This window comes from Fonticula alba (genome assembly GCF_000388065.1).
Source record: "Fonticula alba strain ATCC 38817 unplaced genomic scaffold supercont2.2, whole genome shotgun sequence".
Classification (NCBI taxonomy): domain Eukaryota; order Rotosphaerida; family Fonticulaceae; genus Fonticula; species Fonticula alba.
The window spans coordinates 2,284,859-2,309,720 of record NW_009242972.1 but is presented as its reverse complement, the minus strand read 5'-3'; the positions used below and the strand labels follow the sequence as shown (position 1 = coordinate 2,309,720).

The following is a 24,862-nucleotide window of genomic DNA, read 5'->3' as shown; positions in this document are numbered from 1 at the left end:
CAACCCCGATCTGGGGCCGACCAGATTCGCGGCCTGCGACCGTTAGATTCGAGCATCAGAACAGTCATTGGCACTCCAGAACAACCATACGCCCGACATCGCGCGGAGCAACCGGCCAGTTAGCGGCTAGCCATGGCCGTGAGAGCGTGGGCACTCCGCCGTCGGTGCGCCGCCTCCCGTTGGCCCCTCGTAGAAGGGGAGGGGGGCAAAGAAGGCGCGTGCGCGGGGCACACATACGGTATGATTGTCTATTGTGCTCACGGCCGGTCTCGGCCTCGCGGTGCATGGCGCGCGCGCACGCGCGCGCGCGCGAAGAGCCCGGGCCAAGGGGGTGCGCGTGGCGCCGGGCGGCAGACCCGGCCGGGTGGCGCGGGACAGGGCGACACACAAGCGGCCCGGGGCGGTTACTACCCGAGGCGTTCCAGGAGGGTTCGGGTCATGGATGCGTGCTTGGTGTTGTTGGCGAGCTCGGCCTCGGCCAAGATCAGCCGGAGCAGGGACTTGAGGGAATGCTCGTCGTCGGCGTCCTCGGCCCCGGGACTGGGGGTGGCATCGGCCGCGCTGTACGACAGCATGGCGGCCTCCAGGGACCCGGTGGCGTCGGGCTGGTGCTGGGCCGGTTGCGGCGCCCGGCCGTCGGCCGGCATGGTCGTCAGGCTGGACGAGTAGGTCTTGAAGAGGTTGGTGGCGCGGGCATAGGCGTCCTTCAGCTGCCCGGACAGGGCGGCAGCCCGGGCCGCGCGGAAGGGCGACGTGATCTGCCTGATGTACTTGAAGGTGTGCTGTGTGTGTGGGGGGGGGTCAGGGGGATTAGCGGTTGGGCAGGGCGGCCGCGAGAGGGGGCCGGGCAGGGAGGCCGGCACAGCGGAGCAGGCCCGAGGCAAACGCACGCTCTGGTCATTGAGGCCGGCAACATGGTCGCTGCTGAGGCTGGTAATGGACCGGAAGAGGGGCTTACGGCCGGACGGCGGGTTGGGGCCCTCGTCGCCGGCCGACACCGGGCGGAAGCCGGTGGACGAGGCCACCGCGGCCGCGGTGTACATGTGGTCCAGATCCGCCTCCGAGGCAAAGATCCGCACGCCGGCAATCAGCCGGTCGATGCGAGTCAGGGCATTGGAGGGGCTCAGCCCGGCCGCGGCCTTGGCCGCCTGGTGCAGGTACGGGTGGACGCTGCCCGAAGGCCGGTGCTGCGCCGCGTTCCGAGCCGCCTCCAACGCCTTGGCCATCGGGCCAGTGCCCAGGGCCGCCATGATGAGGCGGATGGCGTCCACGTAAACAAGCCGCGCCGGGAGGCCGTACTGCTGGATGATGCGCGAGGCCAGGGGAGCCTCGCCGAAGTAGAGGAGGCGCCGGCAGACCTCTGTGCGCGTGCGCGTGCGCGTGCATGGGCGTGTGCGTGTTCGGTCGTCAGAAGCTGGCACGGAGGGATGGGTGCAGGCTGGCGAGAGCGGCGCACCCTGTTGCTGGTCCTTCTGGTGGAAGAGCGTCGCCGGGACGGTCTGCGTGATGATGCCGGGCGACTCGAAGCCCAAGGCACCCAGGTGGATGGGCATGGTCAGGAGGAATTGGCTCACGGCATCGGAGTCGGCGGAGTCCCCCTTGGCGGCGATGCGCGCAAAGGCAGCCATCACATCCCGCTGCAGGAGGAGGCTCTGTGAAAAAGGGACGAAGCAAGCGACAGGTGTGCTCCAAAGGTCAGAGGGCAGCGGGGGCGCGGAGAGGCGCGCGAGGGGCGAGGGGCGAGCAGGGGCCAGGGCCCGGGGGAAGCCCGGCATTCCGGACGCACATCCTTGTGGCGGCTGGCCGCGCGCGGGACCAGCGCCTCGGCCAGGCCCAGCGGCGCGCGCGAGTAGCTTGGCTCTTGCGCATCGCCGGAGAGGCCGGCCCCGGGTGCCGGGCCGGCGGCACTGCCACCGGCGGCGCTGGTGCCCAGCTGCAGGTACCGGTGTGAGAGGGCCAAATACCGGACCCCCTCGGCCAAGTCGAAACTCCGCGCGGCCGGGGTCAGGAAGAGCTTGATGCAGGTGATACTGGCGGCCAGGTAATCGCGCGAGGCCACGAAGAGGGCCAGGCGCTGGCGCAGCAGGCTGTTGGCCGCATCGATGGACTCGAACCAGGCGACGCGCTCGGCGTCCGCCGGGCCCGGGGCCTTCCAGATGGCCTGGCTGTGGTACTTGTACCCGGCGAGCAGGGCCACGCCGGCCGCGCGGAGGAGATTCCGCAGGAAGACCTCGTGGTCGGCTGCGGCCACGGGCAGGGGACACAGGGCAGCATGTCAGCAGGAGGGGACGCGGACCGGCGGAAGGCAAGGCAAGGCATGGCGAGGCGCCGCGGGGCGAGGGGTCCTTCCACTGGGTGATGGGGAGTTGTTCTTTTGCCGGCCTTTGCCTGCCCAAAGAACGAGAAAGAGGGGGGGGGGGGGCGAGGCAGGCGCAAGAGCCGGACGCACCATCCAGCGAGTGGTAGTCAATCAGGGCCACCAGATTCTGGGCCGAGCCATCGCGCTGGAAGCAGGCACGCAGGACCACATCCACGAAGAGCCCGCGCACCGACTCGGCGGCTTCCGGCTGGCGGAGATACTGATGGGCCGAGGGCGGGGCCCCGGCGAGGTCCACCGGCAGGGCGCCGACCGGGGTGCTGGCGCCGGTCCCGGTCACGGCCCCGGGCCCGGCGTGGTGGTGCGCCAGCTCGCCCAGGTGCACGATGGCCTTGGACCAGACGCTGTGCCGGGCGGCCAGAGCCACCAGCGCCGTGAGGCTGGACGCGGTGGCCGGGCCACCGGCGGCGGGTCCCGAGCCGGCCGAGGCCCCGAGCTTGGCCGACCCGGGCCCATCGCCACTGGGCCCGAGCCCGGACGTCCGGATGGACAGGCTGCCAGGCAGGCTGCCAGCTCCCGGGCCAATGTGATGGGCATGGCCGGGGCCGCTGCCGGGGCCGCTGCCGCCGCCGGGGCCGCCACCGGGCCCGGCCGCCGCACGAACCCGATACACCGAGGCCACCATGTCGAAGCGCTCGCGGTCAAGATTCGAGGACCGGGACACCCGGCGCTCCTCGGCGGGGGCGTAGCGTGACGCGGCATTCTGCGTCAGCTGCACGAGCCTGGGGCCGGGAGGGAAGCAGGCGAGTCAGTCATCAGGGGAAGCCGGGCAACCGTGGCCCACCGCCGGCAGGGGAAGGGGAGGAGGCCGGCGAGGAAGAACAACCACACAGGCAAGCCGGCAATCGAAGGGCACAGGCGGAGGGGGGGGGGAGGGGGGGGGGACGCACTCGCTCGAGTCCTTGAGGGCTGCGACCACGGCGCTGGTGGCGGAGGCGGTCGAGGGGCCGACAGTGGCCGGCTGCAGGGCGGCCTGAAGGTGCGCCTGGACCTTGCGGATTTGCTCCAGCTGCGCCTGCAGAGCCAGGCTCTGGGCCATGGTTTCCGGGCAGGTGATATCGGCCCCTTGCGCCGGGCCGGGCGCGGCCGGGGCAGCCGGGCCGAGCGCGGCACCGAGGCAGGGGGCCGCCTCGAGGGCACGCGCGACGCGGTCCGTGGCCGCCGGGCTCGGGGTGCTACGCTGGTCGTCGGGTTCTTCGAGGTGCGAGCCGGGGCATGGATGGAGCGGATCAGTGATATGCACGGGTTATGACGGCACAGGCACGAGGGACGGGAAGAAAGAGAGAGAGAGAGAGAGACAGGATGGGAGAGAGAGCGGCGCGCGCAGGATCGAAGGAAAGAGCCCCACCCGCGCCAACAGCGGGCACAGGGGGGGGGAGGGGGCTGCCTGTGCGAGCTGGTTGTCGATGGGGGGCGACGTCTGTCTAGGCCGGGAGGTAAACATACCAAGAACGCGACGGAAGCGCGACCGAGCCAGCGACACGCGCCCGGCCCGGGCATCCCGTTCGCCCCATTCCATCCAGATGGTCTCGGTGCCGAGACTGTTCAGCAGCGAGGCACGGGGGTTGCCCGGCTGGGCCAGCCCGCCGGCCGGCGTGCCGCTGAGCAGCGTCTGCACCTTGGACGTGAGGAGCAGCGCATGGCGGAAGCGCCCAGCCTGGAGGAGCTTCTCGCGAAGGGACCTGCGTTGTTGTTTGGTCCGCCCGGGTGCCCGGGGCCCGGCAGCGTAGTTTCACACACACATGCGGGCGCACAGAAGCCGAGGGGGTTAGACGAGGACAGCGGCGCGGCGACGAAGGGGCGACAGGGAGGCGGGCGGACAGGGCGAAGGAGGCGAGCGGGGCGCAGGAGAAGTGGGCAGTGCGCGACGGTGCGGGCAGGCGCGTCACGCACCGGAGACGGCTGGCGTCGGTCAAGTCCTCGAGGCGGACCCAGCCCACCGGGTCCGGGCCGTCGCCCGGCTCCCGGAGATGCAGCTCATCCTCATCGCCAGGGTGCACCGGCCGGCCGCTGTCGCCGGGCCCACTGAGGCCGCCGGCACCGGCCAGGAAGGCCCCATTCAGCGTGCGGATCATCTCCAGCTGGGTGAGCATGACATCGCACTGGCTGGAAAGCTGGTACGCCTGGCGCATTGCGGCCTGCAGCGACCGGACATCCTCCTCGGAGGGGGCCGGCTGCGGGGCGGCGCGAGGGGCGCCCACATGGCCCCCGGCCAGGCCGGCCAGGCCGGCCGAGAGTGAGGACGTCGGCGCGCCGGCCCCCGGCCGAGGGGACACCCCGCCGGTGGGGGTCTGCTCCGGCGAATCGACGCTCATGCTCAGCGGCTGCGAGAGGTAGATCTTCGCCTGGAAGAGCAGCTGCCGCATGGTCAGGATGATGGTGTCCGGCGAGAGGGTGTCCAGCAGGGCGGCGGCCAGGGCCCCGGGCCCAGGCCCCGGCCCGGCCACCGCCGACAGCCGAACCGCCAGCTTTCGCGCGAACACCACACACAGGGAGGCCGCCTTCAGGGGGTTGTCAAAGAGCGAGAGGATGCGCTTGGCCAGGTGGACATCCGGCGGGGCAGGGCGCCCGGTGGCCGGGTCGCCTGCGGCGGCGGCCCCGGCGGCCCCGGCCCCGGCCCCGGCGGCGGCCCCGGCCCCGGCCCCGGCCTCGGTGGCCTGCTCCAGGGCCATGTACACATACCGCTCGCGGATGGACAGGTCCCACTCCGGGTCGTCGCCACGGAAGTACGGCGTGGCCGCCAGCCCGACGGCCGGGGGCCCGGAGTCCAGCAGGGCCGCCGAGTTGTGGATGCCCACGGATTTGGCCGCATACGCGATCACCAGCTGCGAGGCCTTGGGGCCAAGGCTGCGCGCCTGCGAGGCACCCACGGGGTCCTGGTCGCCGGAGCGCGGGCCGTACAGCGCGTGCTGCCCGCCGGCCGGGGCATGGTGCCCGCCCAGCGGCCCGCCGGCCGGGCCCATGCCGGACCGGGCTCCCCCGCTGCCGCCGCTGGACAGGCTCGACAGCGAGGCCAGCGACGGGGAGTTCGACAGCCCGGTGCTGGCCGGCATGCTGACCGCATAGCTGGCATCCTCGTCCAGGCCGAAGAAGGACTCCGGGAAGGCAAGCAGCAGGCGCTGGGCGCTGGCAATGTCGCGCGCCATCAGCAGCGTCTCCAGGATCAGGTCCGGGTGGTGGATCAGATGCGCGCAACGGGTAGCCAGGTCGGTGGAGTAGCGCCCGCCGCTCGGGGAGGCCCGGGGGCCCGGAGTCACGGCCAGAGGCCCGGTCGTGGGGCCGGCCCCGGTCGGCGAGCCGGGCTGCGTGGCCGGCCCGGCCGACGGAGGGCCGCCGCCAGCCGGGACATCACCACCGGCGAGGGCCTCCCCGGAGGTGGCACTGGCCCCGGGGCCGAGGCCGACCGAGGAGGACGCTGACAGGGCCGGGCTGCTGGTAGCCGAGCTGCCGGTGGCATCGGCCACCGGGTTGCCGGGCGTGGCAGAAGCGCCAGCCTCGGAGGGGTCGGCCGCTGGGGTGGCCGCGTCGGCCATCGAGCCGCGGGTGGTGGCGGTAGCCGCGGCCGCGGCCGCGGCCGCCACGCGCAGCGATGCCACCATGCGTCGGCCGCGATCATCATCATACAGGCGCTTGTACGAGTCCAGCGGCAGGGCCCGGCCCAGATGGTTGAGCATGTACTCGGCCAGGAAGAGCCGTGCCACGGTCGGGACCAATGCCATGCCGGAACGGCCCACCAGGGTGGCGGACGTGCGGTAAAGATGCTGCGTGTGCGTGTGCATGTGCGTATGCGTGTGCATGAGAGTCCGCGTGAGTCCGCGTGAGTCCGTGTCAGAGGGGGCGCGGCGGAGGGAGGCATGGTTAGACACCGGAGAAAGGCAGGCCAAAGGCCGGAAAAAAAAAAAAAAGAACAACACCCGAGTATTGCGCACCGAGCAGATGACCAGCGCCGCGCGCGCGCCCACCGACGACAGGACCTCCGCCGCGCCGATGGTGTCGCCCACCAGGCCGAGGTCCGGCCCGGCGGCGTACGACGACCGGCTGCGTGTGAGTCGCCACCGGACATGGTGAGTGGCGATGAGCCGCAGCAGCCATGCATACTCGTAGTGCACGTCGCCGGACACCGCGCCGGCTGGCAGGTCGGCCATGCTCTGCTCACAGCGCTCGATCTCCTGCAGAATGGGATCCGACTCCGAGTGGTCCAGCACCCCGGTCGAGGTGGCCAGATCCCCGGAGGAGGGGTCGCCATCGAAGCCCGACCCGGCCATCATCGAGGAGGAGGACGATGGCCCGGAGCCGGACGATGACCCCGAGGCCGAGGGCCCAAGCCCGGAGCCCACATCATCAGCAAACAGGTCGGAGCGCATGCGCTCGATGCTGCCCGGGCCGGCCCCGGCCCCCGGGCCGCCAACCCCGGCCAGGCTCATGTGCATCAGCATCCCGGCCGCCGCGGGGTCGGTGCCCTGGAAGATGCGCCCGTGCAGGGCCCCGGCCGGCGGGTGCGCGGCCACCACCAATCGCGAGCACAGCCCGAACACCGTGAAGCTGGACTCCGGCTCCAGCCAGTAGTGATCCCGCAAAAGGGGCGACGCATTGGCCGACTCGTCGCCGGTGCCGGCCGCGCGCCTGGAGGCCCCGGGCCCGGGCAGGGACTGGACAAAGTCCCCCATGCCAGGCCGATGGCCAGCACCATGCGTCGAGCCCCGGCTCGAGTGGGCTGGGCGGGGGTTGGCGTTTGCGAAGGCGGCCGGCCCGAACCGGTGCAGCAGATCCAGCACCGTGCCCCGGGGATCGGATCGAGCACGCAGGTGGAGATCCTGCCAGCGGCTGATCGAGGAGTCGAGCTGAAGCTCGCCCAGGGGGGGGGGGGAGAGGGGGGGATGAGCGAGCGAACGAGAGAGAGAGGAGGAGGAGGAGGAGACGAGGCGAGGGTGGATGGACAGGCAGTGGTGACCATTGGAGGGGAGGGGGGGAGGGGAGGCGGCGAAGTCAGTGACCAGGCACACGCGGCGTGAGGCATCAGGGAGCAGGGCGGCGGAGGGAAGCAGCCAGCCGGTGGGCCACATACCGCCATGATAGCCCCATATACGCGGATCCGGGCCCAGGCCACGTCGACCTCGCGCAGGAGCTCCTCGTCGGGCTTGGCCTCGTCGCCGGGCCCGGCGATCGGAGCCGGCGTCGACGCCATGTACCCGGGCAGGGCCGAGCGAATGGGCCCCAGGACATTCAGCGCGTCGGCCGGGGTCTGCCACAGCTGCAAGTAGTCCAAGGCCAGCTGGGCGGAGCGCTGTGTGCGCCGGACAGAGGGGGCCCAGGGGGGGGGGGGGGGGAGGAGAGGGGCGGGGGGTTAGCCAGCGAGACAAGACCCCAGCGGCGTGACAGGAGCAATGCCAGGCCGGAGGGCAGGCCGGCGGAAGCAGCAGGCCAGGGCCGGGGCACGTACACGCAGATCCGCCATGCGGGCGATCAGCAGCGGGGCATTCGGCGACCGGGGCGCCGCTTCCAGGGCGCGGACCAGGACATCGTCCGCGACCTCGGGCCACCGGCCCAGGGGGAGGCCTCGCGTCAGGGCCCGGAGCATGGCCCGCTCCGGGGCCGCAAGCCGGGCCAGCTGGCCGGGCGTGTAGGCCGCCGACACCAGGGTTGCCTGGTTGCCATCATGCCCGGCACTGGCGACGGCCGCCATGGCCGGGGTGCCCAGGTCCCCGGAGTCCGCCGGGCCCAGGTCCCCGGAGTCCGATGCGCCGGCCGAGGGGCCGCCGGTTGGCGGGACCAGCAGGGCCCCGGATGCCAGCATGGACAGCGCCTGGTCGCGGACCAGCAGCTGCCGGGCATCGGACTGGGCCTGGCGCTCGGCCGGACTGGGCCGCTCGGGGCCCGACGACAGGGCGGAGCCTGCCGGGCCCGTGGCCGTCGCCGACCCGGCGGCGTCCGACTCCTCGGCAGCAGCGGCGTCCGGCCCGTCGCCATCCGCATGGCGGTCCGGGCCATCGGCATCCGACTCCTCGCCGGGGGCCAGCGAGCCCGCCTGGCCGAGAGCCCGGTCGAACATGGCCGCCGGGCCGCCCTGGAGCAGGGTCGTCCGCCAGGCCGCCCGCTCGGTGATGATGTCCGAGTGGATGGTGTCATCGTCACTGACATCCGACGGGATGTCGCCCCATTCGGCCCGGTCCAGGGTGGGCAGGCGCCCGCCGGCCGGGGCACCGGCGCTGGTGCCGGCCGCCGGGCCCATGCCCGACGGAGGCCCGGCGCTCGGCGGAGCCCCCCGCCCGGTCGGGATCCCCAGGATGGACCCGGTTTTGAGCCGACGCGGGGTGGTGGCACCGGCCGCGCTCGCGGGCCCGCCTCCCGGCGCGCCGGGGGTGGCGCCCGAGCCGCCGGCGCCCCCGGCGAAGGCGCCGCCCGACGGCCCGGCCGGCGACCCGAGAATGGTCGACGCCCGGGTGCGCACCGCATCCACCATGCGGAAGGGCGAGGCCACCCCGGCCCCGGCGCCGGTCATGCCGCCCGGAGCGGGAGAGGCCGGCTCGGCGGCCCGCGACCCGGACGCCGCGGCGTTGGCCTGCTGCACCAGGGCAAAGCAGGCATTGCAGACGCGCTGCGGCGGCATGTTGCCCGGCATGCCGGGGATGATGCACCTCTGGTTGGAGCACTGGTCGCAGAAGACTGCTCGCCATGGCGCGAGGGGGACGAGAGGCGGTCAGAAGGGCAAGCACAAGGGGGGAGGGGGGGGGGGGGGCGCGAGGGGAGCCGACCAAAGCCGCCCGGGGTGGCAGGAAGCCGAGGGCACGAGAGGGCAAGAAGAGAGGGGACATCGGTGGCGGAGAGCACGCACGGAAGCCACACGCGCGGCAGTGGTGCCGCCGGCGGAGCATGTTGAAGGCCTGCTTGCAGCCCTGGCAATTTGGCGCGTCGGCGTCATTTTGCCAGTGATCACGGCCCTCGCGCCAGGAGATCTGCCCGGCCGAGGCACCGGCCATTGCCAGGCCCTGGCGTCGGGCCGCCGCTCCGAGGACCGACCCGAGGCCATCCCCGGGCACAGGGCCGGACCCGTCGGGGCCGGGGTTGCCCGCGCCCGGGGCCGGCTGCAGCGACAGTGCGATGGCCGCGTCGAGGGCCGACTCGCGCGGGAGCAGCCGGCCCACGCCGGACTGCTCCAGCAGGGCATTGAGCGACCCGGCCGGACCCACGTCGGCCGGGGCCCCGGCGGCCTTGGTCTCGGCCGGGGTCGAGCGCTCGCGCTGGGCCGTGGCCAGCGCAGCCAGGCCGATCTGCCCCGGGTCCTTGAGCGACAGCTGCGGGTAGATGAGCTCCATGCGGACGTGGCGCCGCAGGGGGGCCAGATCCCGGCAGACGGCCAGGTCTTCGGCCCGGGCGGCCGCCTCCGCCGGGTCGGCATCACCGCGCCCGCTGGTCCGTGGCCGCAGGGACATCGACAACGAGGAGAGAGCCCGGTCGAAGGTGGTGGTGGTGGTGGTGGCGGCGGCGGCGGCGGCGGCGGCGGCGGCGGCGGCCGTGGCAGGGGCATCCTCCCCGGGGGTGGCCTCGGCCCGCGCCACCTGCTCGGCCAGGGTCAGGGCAATGCGCAAGATCAGCCAGATGGTCAAGGCCCGCGGCGCGCGGAACAGCAAGAAGCTGGCCACCTCGCCGGTCAGGGAAATGGCCAGGCCGCCGGCCTCCGGCGAGTCAACCGACCGCGAGGCCAGCTCGGTGGACTTGGCACGGGCATCCGGCAGCGGGGCGTCCCGTGAGAGGAGCATGCTCCGCGACGCGGGGACCAGCAGGCGCACGCGCTCGGACGGCAGGGTCGGGAAGTCCGACACCCAGATGAAATCCCCAGGCAGCGAGGCATCCTGCAGGCGCAGGAGCCCGGCCGCCGGGAGGCGCGACAGGCGCAGGCTGACATCGCGCCCGAGACGCCCGCCGGCCGGCAGCAGCGCCACCGGCCGGCCGGGCTCCGGGGCCAGGAGCACATCCGCCGGAGCGGCCAGCAGCCCGGCCCCCGGGGCCCCGGTGGCCGCAAGCAACCCCGGCAGCAAGTCCATCGGGCCCTGGTGCGGGTGGCACAGGACCCGGAAGACCAGCTGCGCCGCCAGGCCCAGAGGGTCGGCCGGCTGGAAGTACCCGGCCATGGGCCCAGGCGGCCCGTCTGGCCCATGCTCATCGCCGCTGGCCGCCGGCCCGAGGAGCGTGCGCGACGCGTCAAACAGCTGCACCGCCTCGGACAGGGCCTGCAGCAGCAGCTCCGGAATGAAGACGGTCTTGGTCTGGCGAAGGGGCGGATGGCACATGAGGCCGGCCGGCGGGTCAGTCGGGCGTGGTGGCGCGTCATCGGAGCAGGCCCGGAGGCGGCAAAGGTGCCCATTGGCCGAGAGGGCCGGACGAGGGGACCGGGCGTACCTCGAAGCTGACATGCGCGTGCGCGTGCACATAGCGCACCAGCGCCCGGACCGACTCGATGTCCACCGCGGCGAAGGTCTCAGCCCCGGCGGTGGACCAGACCCCCAGCGGGGCGGTGCCCTCGGTCAGCGTGCACAGCCCCAGGGGGACGGTCAGGAAGAAGGGCAGTCGGTCGGCGGCCGCGCCGAGGGCCGCGCGGTGATCCAGCACTGGACGAGGGGGCGGCGGAGAAAGCGGGGGGGGAGGGGGGGGGCGTCTGAGTTTCCAGGACAAGGCACCGCGAGGACGCCAGAGGCAAGACACAGGAGGCGCGGCGATTGCCGGCGTACCAATGGCCAGGTTAAGCAGGGCCACCTGCACGGCATGGGCGCTGATGCGCGTCGACACCGAGGAAAAGGGCAACTCCGGCGAGTGGAAGTCCCCCACGCTGTACAGGATCCGCGCTTTGTAGGACTCGAGGTCGCTCAGGGTGGGGCCTGGACATGGCCACAGGGGAGAAGGAGGTCAGGACCGGGGCACGCCATTGCACCAGTGGGCTGAGGCACCAGGGGCAGGAAGGTGGCAGCGGGAGGGGGGGGGGGGGGGGGATGTTGTCTGGCCTTTGCCCTCTCGCTGCATCGCCCGGCCCCGGCAGGCGGGGGCAAGAAGATACGCACACTGATGTGGGCCGGCCACCAGATGCGCATGCAGCATCATCAGGTTGTGCAGGTCCACCAGAACGGCCAGCCGCCCGGCCAGGAAGTCGGTTGCCAGGCTGGCGCACCGGGCAATGGCCTCCGAAAAAGTGGACATCGAGGGGGCAGTGCCGCCCAGCAGGTGGACCAGATCCACATCCGCCCGGAAGACCACCTGGCCGGCGTGCGTCAGGATGGCGAGGATCTCGGGGAACTGCAGGTTGTTGGGCCCCGAGCCGGCGAGGAGGAGAGAGGCACACCCAGGAGAGAGAGAGAGAGAGAGAGAGAGAGAGAGAGAGAGAGAGGGGGGGGGGGTTAATCCACAAGTGGGGCGAGGCGGCGACACAATGAAGGGGGCCGGGCAACGGACCAGCATGGCGATGCCGGAGCCGCGCGCATGGTCACCAGCGAGCTGGGCGATGCGCTCGGCCGGCAGCAACAGCGCGTCCTTCAACGGCACGGCCCCAGGGCCGGCACCGGCCAGCGACGCGGACGAGCCGGGGCCGGAGCGCATGGACGCCACCTCCTCCGCCAGGCCCAGCGACCCGAGGGTGCGCAGCAGGAGCCACAGGACGCCACCGATGGTGTCGGTCGAGCGCAGCTCCAGCGCCAGGGGCCCCGGGACGAGGGTCTCCCCCGGGGCCGGAGTCACCAGCGACAGGTTGACCGGCCCCGAGGTGGGGACCGAAGCCATGGCGGGCGTCCCGGCGCAAGTGCCGTTCAGCTCGGGCCCGCCGCGAGCATGCTTCGCCGGGTCGCCGGGGTACCGGGACTCCAGGGCCATGGACACCACCTGCACCAGGTCCAGGCTGAGGGAGTCGGCTTCGGGCGCGCAAACACCGGCGGGCCGGGGCGGGGGGGGGGGGGGGGGGCAAAAAGGGGGGCCGGCTTCCCGGACTCCATGTAAGACCTTCGAAGCCCCCGCCATCGGGGGGGGGGGGAGAGGGATCTCTCGCCTCCGGGGACCCCGGGGCCTACGCACGGCGAGTTGAGTACCGCATGTGCGATTCATCCACGCCCTCGCACACCCGCCCCCGCCCAGCTGGGGACGGGGATAGAGCGAGGGCGAAGGGGCGGGACGGGGGGGAAAAAGAAAAGAAGAGGCAACAGACGGAGGAAAGCCGACCTGGCCCCACGCATGTGGCCGGCGGTGTGCAAGCCCGCGGCAAAGGAGAAGCGCCGGGGGGGGGGGGGGGGGGGGACAAAACCGAACATGACGGCCGGTCGGGGGGTGAGGGACGGTGAGCAATGGGCAAATGGCCGGAGCAGGCCGAGCAAGGCAACAAGCGAGGGATGGCAATTGGGGAGAAGAGACGGATCAAGAAGGCCGCCATCACAGCCAGGGCACACGCACCGAGACTTTGCGACGCGGTGCTCTCGCCCTTCAGAAGCAGGGTGAGCGCGGTGGAGCGCGGGCCGGCGGACAGCACATTGCGGATGGTCAGCAAATCCAGGCGCCGGGCCTGGCTGCCAGGGTCCTCCTCGGCCCGGCGGAGCTCCGAGGACAGGAGCTTCGCCACGGCGGAGATGTGCCGCGAGTATGTGGCCGCCGAGTTGCGCCCGGCCCCGAGGGGGCCATCGCCGAAGCCCACCCGGGCCGGGTAGCTGAGCAGGGCCGCCGCCAGGCGGTTGAGCCCGGGCAGGTCGATGCTTGGCCCGGTGGTGGCACCCGGCCCGGAGGACGAGTCGCCATGGGCCTGGTGGCCGGCGGCGTCGTCGTCGTCGTCGCCGTCGTCATCGTCGGTGGCGGCACCGGCGCCGGCGGCCGACCTGGCCTCCGGCAGCGCGGATGACGTCTGGCTCAGCTCCGAGGCGGCCAGCAGGGCCCGACGCATGCCGGCCAGCACGCGCCACTGCTCCTGGCGCAGGGCCGGGCTCAGGGCATGCAGCGGGAAGATGTCCAGACAGCGCGACAGCAGCGGCGCCAAGGGGGCCGCCTGCCCGGCGATTGCCCCGGGCCCGGCCAGGCCGTCGGCCTCCTCGGCATCCAGCCCCGGCAGGCCGGACTCCAGGAAGAGGAGACACTGCTCCACCAGCAGATCCAAGTCCTGGGCCAGGGGCAGATCCCCGGCGCACCGAACCAGATCCCCGGACGCCCGGGGGCAGTATTCGGCCGCCGCGGCCTCCAGGGCGGCCGGCGTGATGCCCTCAAAGAAGTCGCTCCCCTCGCGGGCGACCTCCACCTCGGAGCCATACTGCTCGCTCAGCAGGAACTGGCACTTCAATTGGGTCAGCAGCCGCCGCGCCTCCAGCAGCAGGGCCCTCGAGGCGTCCTGCGCCATCGTCCACGCAAGACCCCGGGCCGGCAGGGAAAGGGAAGGTCAGCGCAAGCAGTCGATGCACACGAGGCGGCCAGCACCCGGCCAATGGAAGATCTCCCCCGCCCCGCCCCTCCACCCTGGGAGAACGCACGCGATCGGTGGCCGTCAGAGCCGCCTCGGTGTGGACGCGTGCCTGCTCCAGCAGCGTCAGCGCCGCCTCCGAGGCATGGGCCGCCACGCCGCCGGCACCGGACGCCGTCAGCCGGTGGGACAGGGCAGCCTGGCCGACGGTCGAGTGAGCCTCCAGCTCCACGAGGCTGGATCGCGGCGAGCCCGGCACCGCGCCGGCCGAGCCGCCCGGGCCGCCCGACGACGTCGCCGACAGGATCCACAGGGCCAAGTCCAGGTGCCCAGCGCGCAGGGAGGCCGAGATGAGGTTCCGCGGCGAGGCCGCCAGGACCGGCAGCAAGCCGCCCGACTCGGCGGCCGCCGCGGCCAGGGCCTCGCCACCGGTGTCGGCGTCCTCGCCGCCGGCCACGATCTGCTGCACGGCGGTCAGCCGCCAGGACAGCTCCCGGCAAAGGCCAGCCAGTCGACTCAGGCGCCCGGCCTCCGTCTCGTCATGCAGGATGCCGGGGCTGGTGGCCGCCGGCGGGGGAGCCCCGGACCGACCCGGGTCACTGGCCGGCTGGCCCAGCAACTCCCCCAGCACCGCCATGATGGCGATGGCCCCGGATGGCGGGCTGACAAATTGCTGGCGCTGTGCCTGGGACTGCGGCCCCTGGCCCAGCGGGTCATCGAACAGATCGTCCATCGAGGAGGACCCGAGCCCACCGCCACGCAGCGGGCCGATGTCCAGCCGCCGGAGGAGCAGACAGCTAAACACCAACTCCAGGGCATCGACCGCCAGGTGATCCGTCGGGCAGGCAGCCGGGTCGCAGGGGCCGGGCTTGACGCACCGGCCCGAAGAGCAGACCGCCCGGGCAAGGTGCTCCCGAAGGGCCGCCTGCCGGGCGGCCACCTCCTCGGCCGGGAGCTCGGGCAGCGGCGCCGGGGTGGCCGCCACCGCCGGGGCCGGAAGCCCCGGGGGATGGAGTGCCCCCGGGGCATTCACCGCGAAGCCCGGCCCGCCCAGCCCCGACGGGCCGAGGGAGAAGGAGGACGACCGCGAGGACGACAGCGAGGACGACCTCGAGGACCGAGTCGAGACCACTCGCGAGGCCTGACTCTCAGCCAGCTCCGACGGGGGGAGGTGCGACACGAGAGCCGCGGCGTTGGAGGCCGCCGCCAGGGCATGGAAGCCCCGCCGCTCCATGAGAGCATGGCGATCCAGCTGCAGGCGAGCCCAGTGGCAGGGGCCAGGAAGCAAGGGCGAAAGGAGGTGACGATTAGCCAGGGCGCCAGAGGTGACATCGAGAAGGGAGCAGCGAGAGAAGAGGGAGGCTGGGTGTGGCGGAGGGAAGGAGAAGAGGAAGAGCCGAGGGTGATGGGGGGGAAAGCGCACCTCATCCTGCGGTAGGAGCAGCTCCGCCCCGACCGGGTGCGGCCGATTCTCCAGAAGCTGGCTCAATGCCGGGAGCAGCGACTGCGCGGCACCGGACCCGCCGGCCAGAGGCGAGTCCACCACCCGCGACAGGGGGACTGGCGACAGGTATGCCAAGGCCGAGACGAGACTCGCGCCGGAGCGCACCGCACGCGCAGCGTCCACACTGCTCGCCGTCAGTGGGGAAGGGCAAAGACGAGGAAGGGGGGGGGAGAGAGAGAGAGAGAGAGAGAGAGAGAAACCCTGTCAGTGACCGGACCAGAGGAGTGGCGCTGCGCGTGACAGCAATGCGCCAGGGCCAGGGGCCGAGGGGGCGCCGACGGACCTGGCATTTGCGCTGCCGAGAAGCCACTCGGCAGCGGCCTGGCGCCAAGCCAGCACCCGGCAGGCGGCATCCAGATCGTCGCCCGGAGTCTCACCGCCCAGCAGTGACTGGCAGGCCGCCGCCATCCAGGCCCCGGCCGGCGGCGTGTACACCATGTCGGCCGAGGGCATGGCAGGGCGGGGCCGGGCGCCAGCCCGCGCACCGGCACCGGCCAAGGTCCAAACCGGCGCCGGCTGCGGGAAGTCGTCCACCGGCGAGGAGTCCTCGCTGAGCATGAGCGGCGAGGCCAGCGGCGGCGAGAGAGCCGGGCCACCGGCGGCCCCGGTGGCCAGGCCCTGCAGCATGCTGCTCTCGAAGCTGTCCTGGGTGTTGGAACGCGCCAGGCGCCCGGCCGGAGGGCTGGACCCGGAGCTGGCCGGCGGCGAGCCGGCCCGGGTGGACCCCGAGGAGCGCGGCCGGCGGCCGCTCAGACCCGGGGCCGGGGCCGGGACCGGGGCCGGAGCGTCCAGCGGATCGAAGGCAAAGGACAATGCGGTCAGGAGCTGCGAGCCGAGGTGGACCTCCTCGGCCCCACTCCCGGCCCCGGGCAGGGGGGAATGGACATCGCCCGAAGACGAGGCCGAGGACAGGGGCGAGTGCAGGGACCCGGACGAGGAGGACCCATCCCCCGGGCCGGGGCCGGTGATCGCCTCCAGGGGCAGGGCCACCCCGGAGGCATCTGCCAAGCCGGGCGTGGTCAGGGGCCAGATGGCCAGCAGCAGGAACTGCGCCAGGGTCTTGCGCCAGCGGCGCTCGGCCAACGGAGAGCCAGCCTCGGCCCCCGCGCCGCCGACATACGGGAGCTCCCGGACCAGGCGCCCGACGGCGGCCGGGTCCCCGGCTCGCACCGCGTCCCCGGCCAGTCGAACCAGGCGCTCCAGCAGATGCTCCGTCATGACGGTTTGGTTGGTGTGCACCCGGCCGGCCAGCAGAACCAGCGACAGGTGCCCGAGATAGGCCGCAAGCGGGGGGGCCTCATCGCCCGGGCGCGTGTGGGGCGTTTGGTGGAAGCGCCCAAGCAGCTGGGCCGACTTGTCGCGCTGGTGACGGGTTGCCAGACGTGGGGGAGGGGGGGGGGGGCGGGGGCGAAGAGGGGCGGCCGCAAGCGGGAGCAAGTCAGGGAACCGCAGATCAGGGGACATGCCGGTGGCATCCATCGGCAGGCAGGCAGGTAGGCAGGCAGGCAGGCAGGCAGAGGGGGGGCGGGGGCGGGGGGCGAGAGGACGCCAGGCAGACGGCACGTACAAACACCTGGAGCTCCACCTGGGAGAACATATTCAGCAGGGTGGTGGATGCGGCGCCCACCGGCGGATAGAGCTCCATGTGCCGAGGGAGCGGGGCACTGACAAAGAGGCCCACCGGGGCCGGGGCCCGGACAAGGGCCTCATAGACCGAGGTCCGGAGGTCGGCGGCCCAGGTGGCCGCCGGGCCGCCCGGCTCGGTCAGCTGCACCACCAGCCGGGCCAGGGTGTGCAGCAGGTCCTTAAGCAGGGTGACTTCGTGGTCCGGGGCCATGGGGAGGGCGGCCGAGCCGGCGGCCGGCAGGGTGCGCCCGGTGCCGGCACTGGCACCATAGCCCAGGCCGCCGGGGGCGCCCAGGGCCGCGGCCCGGGCCAGCAGCTCGGACACCGAGGCCTCCGGCATGCGGAGCAGGCCCACCAGCCGCAGGAGCGTGCGGATGTGCGATGCCACGGACGCGGGGCTCGGCGCATCGGTGGCCAGAGCCCCGGCCGCGCCGGCGGCCGCCGGGCCCCCGGCCCCGAGGGCCGCCTGCAGGTTGCCCAGGGAGTCGAGCACCGCCTCGCGGGCCACCCGCTGCAGGAGGATCAGCGTCCGGGCCAGCAGGACACGCGATTGCAGCCAGCCATGCAGGTCCCGCAGGGCGGGCTGCAGGGCGGCCGGCGCCGCGGCCACCAGCGAGCCTGCCGTCAGGGCCGGCGCGACGCCGGCCCCTCCGCGGCCGGGCGCGACGCCAGGGCCGGCTGCCGGGCCGGCCGCCGTCGCCGTGGCCCCGGCCGCCGGGCCATTGCCCAGCAGCGCCGCCGGCAGGTGGCTCAGCCACAGCACCGGGATGGCCGGCAGGTGAAGGCGCTCCAGAACCATGCACGTGCTGAGCGGGTCCCGGACCATCAGGTCCGCCAGCCAATGGAGGCTGGCCTTGGTCAATTGCGGCTCGGCCGGGAAGACCACCGAGCCGGGCTGCCCGGCGGCCCCGGTCAGCCCCGGCAGTAGGGCCCCGAGTGAGGCTTGCAGGTGCTCATGCAGCCCGGGGACCCCGGCCAGCCGGCTGCGATCCAGCCACAGGGCGGAAATCCGCCCGAAGAAGGCGCTCAAGTCATCGAGACACTCGCGCTGGCCCTGTTTGAGCAAGGGTCCGGGCGGGGGGAGAGAGAGGGGGGGGGGGGGGGGGGGGAGCCCGAACGCCCACGAGCAGACGCGGGTGTCACAAGACAGACAGGCGTCATTGGGGCGCGCGTGGATGCGTGTTTTTGTGTTTTTGTGTTTTTGTGTGTGTGAGAGAGAGAGAGAGAGGGACATTCGGGGAGTGAGCCGGATGTGGGCGAGCGGGCGAGCAAAGCGAGAAAGGGAAACCCCCCAACCGGCCGGCCAAGAGCGCACCGACGACAGGGAGAAGACCGTCGGCGAGGACACCCGCGAGAAGGAGCTCGTGTCCGAGAGGGTGGCACTGCCAAACTGCCCATCCGGCGAGAGGGAGATATCCGTGGAGGCGGAGTTGGGCCAGAAGGGGGCGCGCGGCGGGGCGTGGCCGGGGGTGGCGGCTGCCGAGGCGGCCGCGGCCGCCCCCATGGCGTCCGGCGGCACCGGGGTGAAGCTGGCCGCCGAGTCATCGGCCGGGGCCCGCTGCGCCAGGATGGCCCCCTGGTGGCACATCAGGTGGCTGATCAGCAGCTGGAACTCCAGCAGCCGGTCGCCGGCCGTCAGGGCCGGCAGGTGGGAGGTGAAGCGCCGGGCGTCGATCGGCTGGTCGGCGGCCTCCGGCCCCGGGGTCGAAGCGAAGAAGCCGCTCAGCATGCGCCACTCGGTCAGGCACTGCCAGCGAAGCTGCAGCAGCAGTGGCAGCGGGGCCAGGGACACCGGCCAGTGCCCGGGCGGGCCCTCATCGGCCAAGCGCCGGAGGAGGTCAAGCACCCGCTGCCGGCACTCGGCCGGGCTGAGCACCGGGGCCCCGGCGTCCGGGGCATCCTCGGTGTCGGCCTCGGCACCGGGCCCGGGGGCCGGATCGTCCTCGGCACCGGGGGCCTTGCTGCGGTCGGACAGGGCGCCAGGCGGGGCGGCCCCGCGCGACACGCCGCACGCATAGTGGAAGGCAAGGTTGGCCAGTGACCAGCGGCCCACCGACAAGTGGTTGACACCGATGCGCAGCGACCGCGACCGCGAGCAGTCATCGGCCGAGATGAAGCTGAAGGCCAGGGTCTCATCCACCGCCGGCGGCAGGGGGGGTGCCCCCATGGCGGAAGTGCCCGGCGAGAGGGTGGCCGGCGCCTGGCGCGCGTCGGAGACTGGCGAGGCGGACACCGTCTCGGCCATCCGACGGGCTGGCTAAGTGGGCAGTGGCGGACGGAGGGGGCCAAGGGGGAGAGATGGGGACAAGCCGAGGGTGCCCGTGGCTCAGGGGGGGGGGGGTGGGGGGGGGCGAGAGAGAGGGAGAGGGAGAGAGAGAGAGAGAGAGGGGGGGGGAAGGGGGGCGGGGGCACTGAAGCACGCTGCCTGGCCGGCGTCGGGCCCAGATCGCGGCAGCTGAAATGCGCCCCCCCCCCCCCCCCCCGGCTGTGGCCCTCTCCGGTCTTGGGGGGAGCCGAGCCGAGCGGGCCGGGATGCGCCGGGGGCAGAGGGGACCAGGCGCGGAGTCGAACATCGGCGCCCCTCTGGGAGGGCCTCCGGGAGAGAGGGCCTGGGCACCGGGACGCGCGCGCGCGCCGGACGGAGGGGAAAACAACATCCCAACATCCCAACGCTCGGGTCGCCTCGGCAAAGGGACCCGGGGTGTGTCCTCTGCGACCGACCGCCGCACATGCCAAGCGGCCGCCGGGCCCTGCGCGCCCGGTGCCGGGCCTCGCCCCTCCGTCGCACATGAACCGGGCCCTCCTCCCCGGGCAGGGTTGACGCGAATGTTGAGCCGAATATAAAAGAGCCCGCTTTGTGGAACAGTCGCCCGTGCGACTGCCGACGCATCTAGCGGGCTTTGAGTTTAGCAGCGCGCCCGCCGGTCGGGCTCGCGGATTTTACCCACACCTTCGGCGGAGAATGTGTCCACAAATGGGCAATATCATTCCGCCAGGCACGCCCCCGCGCGTATCATGTGCGCCTCCCGAGCACCGCCATCCGCTCGTCTCCCGCCTCTCGGGGGTGGTGGGCTGCGAATGCCGCCAGCGCATCCCCCCCCCGGGTGCGCCTTTCATGCGAGCCACCCCCCCCCCCCCCCGCGCCGCACCTTGTGCAAGGGGGGGAGCTGGCAGGGCGACACGCACAGGGGGGGGCTCAAGCGCGTTTCTCCCCATGCTAGCCCGCCTGCCCGCCCGCCCCCCGGGAAGGGGAGGAGCCCCCCCCCCCCCCCAGAGGGGGATGGGGGGCAGGAGCTTTGGCGTGCGATCGCCCGGCCCGCCGGCGGCTACTGGGCTTTTTAGCGGCCCGGCCTCTCTCTGTCGGTGCTTTAGCGTGTCGGCCGGCTGGGGCGAGCGGGGCGCGGTCCGGCGCCGGTGCGCCCGCATCCCGGCCCTGCGGCGTGCCAGTCACGGTCCCCCCCCCCCCCCCCCCGGGCCTGGGCTTTGGGATGCGCATGCCCGGGGCTGACTTCCGGCGGTCCGGCGAGGGGACCGGGCCGCGCCGGCGCGTCCGTCGGCGCATGGTGTATCTTCCCCCGTCCTCCTCCGCGGGGCGGGTGACTGACCCTGCGCGATCGGGTGGGGCAAAAGAAAACAACCGGCCGGGGCCGGTCCTCCGCGAGCAGGGTCTCCCACGTCCCAGGGCGCCGGTGCTGCTCCGGCCCCGCGCCCCCCCCCCCCCCCCCCCCCCGCCACCGTCCCTCTGGCCCCAAGTGCGCGTGTCTTTTCAGGGGCTGCTTGGTGGTGGTGGTGGTGGTGGTGGTGGTTAAAAATGCCAGCCACCCTGGGGCCGGGCGGACCGGGCGCGCGCCGGGGGTGTGCGGGCGCGCGGCCTGATCTCTTGCTCCCTCGCACTCTCGCTCGCGCCCCGCCCCTTCGGTGGCCCTCCCCCCGGGCGTTGGGGGCGCCCTCGTCAGGGGAATGTGCAGGCGTGTCCCTGCCGGGCGCGCCCCAACAGCCGGGGTATGGGGGCCGGGCCGCGGCCACTCTCGGGCCCCAGGCATGTGTAAACAGAGGGCGCCCTCGCGGCCGGGCGATCGCCCTGCTTTCCACGTCCAGTCTCGTCGGCCCCCCTGCCCCAGGGGACGGGGCAGAGGGGCTGGCTCTCCCCCGGGCGGGGCGATCATCGCCTCCCGTGCGGTACTTGCCAACCGACCAGCGAGATGCGAGCTGGCTCCGAGAGACAAGGGAGGTCCTCCCATCCCCCCGCCCCCTTGCCCCCGCCCCCGCGCCTGCTCCCTTCTCCGGTGTCCCCCTGCCGCTGATGCCGGCGAGGGTGGCTGCGGGCGTGAAAATGTCGCCTCATCGGGTCCGAGCGCCTCCTGGTCGCCTGCAATCCCTCGCCGCTGCACCCTCTCCACGCCCGCCTCTCCCATCCTATCACCTGCTTCCTCTTCTCGCTCCCCCGCCCCCTTTCTCTCTCCCTGTCCCCGGCCCCCGACACACCTCTTGCCCTATGTCCGCCGCCGCCGCCGCCCCCCCGATAGCCTCCGCCGCCTCGCCCGGGGCCGCCCCCGATGGGACACCCCTCCTGCCGTGCGGCCTGTCCGAGCAGCAGCTCACCCGGCTGGCGGAGGCGGACGCGCGCGAAGCCCTGAACACCGTCCTGGCGGCAGATCCCTTCAACACCCGGTGCGCCGACTGCCACGCCGGGGTCGGGCCCTTCCCGTCCGCCCGGAGTCGGCACTTCTACCCGGCCACCATCTCGCCGACGGAGGCGGCCCTGCGCCGGCTGGCCGGGCCGGACGACCACCGGGGCGCCCCCCCGCGCTGGGTGTCGGTCACCTTTGGCACGGTCTTGTGCACCCGATGCGCCGGCATCCACCGGTCCATCGGCGTGGATGTGACCCGCGTGCGCGGGCTCGACCTGGACACCTGGGACCAGGCCAGCATCACGGTGCGCCCGCGGCCGGGGTGGGTTCTTCTTTCTTTCCTCCTCCTCCTCCTCCTGTCGGCCGGCCTTCCGACCGGTTGTGCCCCTCCGGCCACCAGCCCCCCCCCTTGCTGACCCTGGGCTCGCCATCCCTTCGCGGGATTCGCCGCTCGGCGTGGGCGCATGCTCGCACGCGCAGCAACTTGCCCGGCATGGCGGCAACACGCGAGTCAACACCCGGCTGCTGGCCCTGGCGCCATCCGGCGCATGGAGCCTCCCGGAGAATGTCAGCTACCAGTATGTGATGGCTGTGGCATGTTCCTTTTCTTTCGGCCCCCTTCCGCCGGCCGACGGCGCTGTCCCCGGGGCGACCTCTGACGCTCCTGCCTCCTTCCATGCCTTGCCCCTCGTCCACAGTGCCATGCACAAGTGGACCCTGCTGAAGTACAAGCACTTGGCCTTTTCGGCACGCATCGCGCCGGAGCCCTCGCGCAAGGTGCCCCCCCCGCGCTCGCGGTCCACCTCCTCCTTCGACTCGGAGCGCGTGCGTTTTCCCCGACCCTAGGGGGGGGGGGGGGCCTGTTGCCCCTCCTCCCCCCTGTACAGATGCACGTTGCCCGAAGCCAGCCTCTGACCCTGCCTCCTTCCGCCCGTCTCCCTGCCTTGACTCGTGGGGTTTTTTTCCCCCGGGGGCGGTGCACGCACACATGCACGCATGCGCGCACACATGCAGGAGCTCGAGTACGAGGACCTCCCGCCGGCCGCGTGCGAGGGAACGTCCTCCTACTTTGTGGAGATCGCCGTCTCGGACCCACGCACCCTCATGGCCAATGAGGCTTTAGAGGAGGACTTGCACACGGTGGTCGTTGCCACCGGGGGCGGGTCCTCAGCGATTGGGCCCAGCCGGTCGGCCTCGACCGCCAGCGAGGCGTCAGTCTGCTCGGACATCTCGGCCGTCACCGAGGGCGCCAGCTCGCCCGAAGGAGGGGCCGAGGATCGGCGCGACACGCCTGGTGGCGCCTCGTCAGCAGCCAGTCCCGATTCGCCCCCGACGCCATCCAAGCGCCGGCTGAATCCCGTTTCCTCGGAGAACTTCACCACCTACCTGATTTCGATTACGGTGCGCGTGTGCCCGTGCACTCCTTCACGCTGCAGGCTCTCTGCTCATGTGCTAACCCCTTGGGTTTTGCGCTGTGACTGCGGCCCTCTGCCGCTCTGTCTGTTGTTCTGCTGCTCTGTGGCTCCCTCGCCCTGTCGCCCCGGTCCGCTGTTGCTCTGGTTCCCTCGGCTCCTTTGGTGTTTCCTCCTCCCCCTCTCCCTCCCGCCCGGGCCAATCGCCCTTTCTGCTCGCCCTTTCTGCTCGCCTCTTCTGCTCGCCCCTTCTGCTCGCCCTTTCTGCTCGCCCCTTCTGCTCGCCCCTTCTGCTCGCCCTTTCTGCTCGTCTTGCCCACGACTCAGACCAACATGCCGGCCGTGGCTTCACTTTCCGGAGACCGGGAGCTCGAGGCCGGACCCTCGTTTGATGTGCACTCGCCGCCCGTGGTGACCATGCTGTTCCGCAAGCGGTATTCCGACTTCCGGGCCTTTCGCCGGGCCCTGGTCGAGGAGATCGCCTCCGGTGCACTGAAGATCTCCGACGAGACGACCACCACCCGGGCCGACCTAGACAAGCTGATCGATCGGATTCCCACCCTCCCCGGACGGACGATCTTCGCCCCCTCCGGTGTGTTTCCCCTCCCGAGGGAGCTTCAGCTTGCCACGTTGACCTTCCTTCTCTGACCTCCCCTCTGGCTCTTGTTCCTGCGTCGCCCAGAGCGCTTCAACGAGACAGTCATCGAGAAGCGCCGGAAGGCCTTCAGCTCTCTGCTCAATCATATCGCCGCGGGCGGCGTCGCCTGGTGGTGTCTAGCCTCTGTGCGGGACTTCCTTGCCCACGCGTGAGGGCGTGCAGCCACCTTCTTCCGGCTGTGGCCTCCCCCCTCCGCGGCGCCCCTTGACCGGCTACCTGTACATGCGCATACAGCCAGCCCGAGGGGTCGTTGGTGTGCCGAGAGTGGCGAGCCGCGCGCGCGCGCGCGCGCCGACGCGGAGGGGATGTGTCAGTGTACCCGTGCATGCGTTCCTGCGTGTCGCATCATGTTGTGCCTCCCCCCCCCCTCCCGCGCACCTTTCTCTCCACAGACATAAACACATTTCTTGCCTGGCTCCCTCCTGCTCTCTCCCTCTCTCGCTCTCTCCCCCTCCCGACACGCACACCTTGCCATGCCCCGCGCGAACAGGAACACACCCAAAAACTCGACTACGCACGGCCAAGTCACGGGCGAGGATCACGCCCCACGCTTTCCGCCGGCAGCCCTCCTGACCCTGGGACCGATAGGAGCCCCATATCTGCCAACGAACCTGGCGTGCATTCTCTCGATCGGATGCGGGCGTGCTCGCGCGCGCGCGTGCCTGCCTGCCTGCCTTGTGCGAATGCATCGGGGCCCAGCGGCTCCGAAGGTCGGCGGCTCCCAGGCCCTGCTGGCGGACGGACGCGCCGAGCCGGAAAGCACCGAAGTGCCCCTTGAGAAGGCTGGCGTGTCGGGCGGGGCGGGCCGGGGCGGGCCGGGGGGGTCCCTCGGCGTTCCCCACAGTGTGATAGGCCCGCCGCCCCCTTCCCCCCCCGTTCCCCCCAGCCCCCCGGCCCGGGGAGAAGTTGAGGCCCGCTGCCAGGCTGCGTCCGTTCCCCGCTCGGGAGCAGGACATTCCCAAATAGGAAGGCCGTGAGTAGCTGCCCTGGGCGCCCCCCCCCCCCAGGCCTGACCTTCTTCTCTCCCAGGCCGGGACTGTCTCGGGGGCTGTCTCGGGGGCTGGATCTGGCCGTAGGCCCCCCCCCCCGCCGCCCCACGAGAAAAGGGCCCGGGCCGGACGACTGTTGCCCTCCGTGTGCCGGTTGTCAGCCGGCAGCCACAACAGCCGGCAGCCAGCGGTAGCCAGTGCCCGGGCCTCCCCCGGGGGGGGGGGGGGATGACAGAGCACAAGGCCCGGCGG

The 24,862-nt window shown here is 72.6% G+C and overlaps 2 protein-coding genes across 2 annotated transcripts; one reads left to right on the top strand and one right to left on the bottom strand.

Annotated features, from left to right (window-relative positions):
* Nucleotides 1-234: 234 nt before the first annotated feature.
* Nucleotides 235-19,221, bottom strand: H696_01494 (hypothetical protein). The gene is made up of 22 exons (XM_009495389.1): nucleotides 18,236-19,221; nucleotides 16,862-17,974; nucleotides 15,578-16,656; nucleotides 15,214-15,418; nucleotides 13,861-15,042; nucleotides 12,803-13,721; nucleotides 11,819-12,270; nucleotides 11,431-11,662; nucleotides 11,104-11,250; nucleotides 10,775-10,983; nucleotides 9,210-10,641; nucleotides 7,818-9,040; nucleotides 7,443-7,661; nucleotides 6,307-7,218; nucleotides 4,271-6,138; nucleotides 3,824-4,059; nucleotides 3,268-3,571; nucleotides 2,450-3,099; nucleotides 1,787-2,241; nucleotides 1,457-1,652; nucleotides 891-1,360; nucleotides 235-782 (listed from the first exon to the last, which is right to left on the bottom strand). Exons 1-22 carry the CDS (start codon nucleotides 19,163-19,165, stop codon nucleotides 408-410), a joined length of 14,808 nt encoding a protein of 4,935 aa, XP_009493664.1. The 5' UTR covers nucleotides 19,166-19,221; the 3' UTR covers nucleotides 235-407.
* Nucleotides 19,222-21,180: 1,959 nt separating this feature from the next.
* H696_01493 (hypothetical protein) lies at nucleotides 21,181-24,000 on the top strand. The gene is made up of 6 exons (XM_009495388.1): nucleotides 21,181-21,856; nucleotides 22,032-22,129; nucleotides 22,250-22,376; nucleotides 22,566-22,952; nucleotides 23,291-23,555; nucleotides 23,646-24,000. Exons 1-6 carry the CDS (start codon nucleotides 21,224-21,226, stop codon nucleotides 23,771-23,773), a joined length of 1,638 nt encoding a protein of 545 aa, XP_009493663.1. The 5' UTR covers nucleotides 21,181-21,223; the 3' UTR covers nucleotides 23,774-24,000.
* The last annotated feature ends 862 nt before the right edge of the window (nucleotides 24,001-24,862 follow it).

Coding starts and splice junctions, on each gene's coding strand:
- H696_01494 (XM_009495389.1), bottom strand. CDS start 19,165: ATGGCCGAGACGGTGTCCGCCTCGCCAGTCTCCGACGCGCGCCAGGCG. Junction 16,657..16,861: donor AGGTGGAGCTCCAGGTGTTT/GTACGTGCCGTC, acceptor ACCCGTCACCAG/CGCGACAAGTCGGCCCAGCT. Junction 3,100..3,267: donor GCCCTCAAGGACTCGAGCGA/GTGCGTCCCCCC, acceptor TCCCGGCCCCAG/GCTCGTGCAGCTGACGCAGA.
- H696_01493 (XM_009495388.1), top strand. CDS start 21,224: ATGCCGGCGAGGGTGGCTGCGGGCGTGAAAATGTCGCCTCATCGGGTC. Junction 22,130..22,249: donor CCGGAGAATGTCAGCTACCA/GTATGTGATGGC, acceptor CCTCGTCCACAG/TGCCATGCACAAGTGGACCC. Junction 22,377..22,565: donor CCTCCTTCGACTCGGAGCGC/GTGCGTTTTCCC, acceptor GCACACATGCAG/GAGCTCGAGTACGAGGACCT.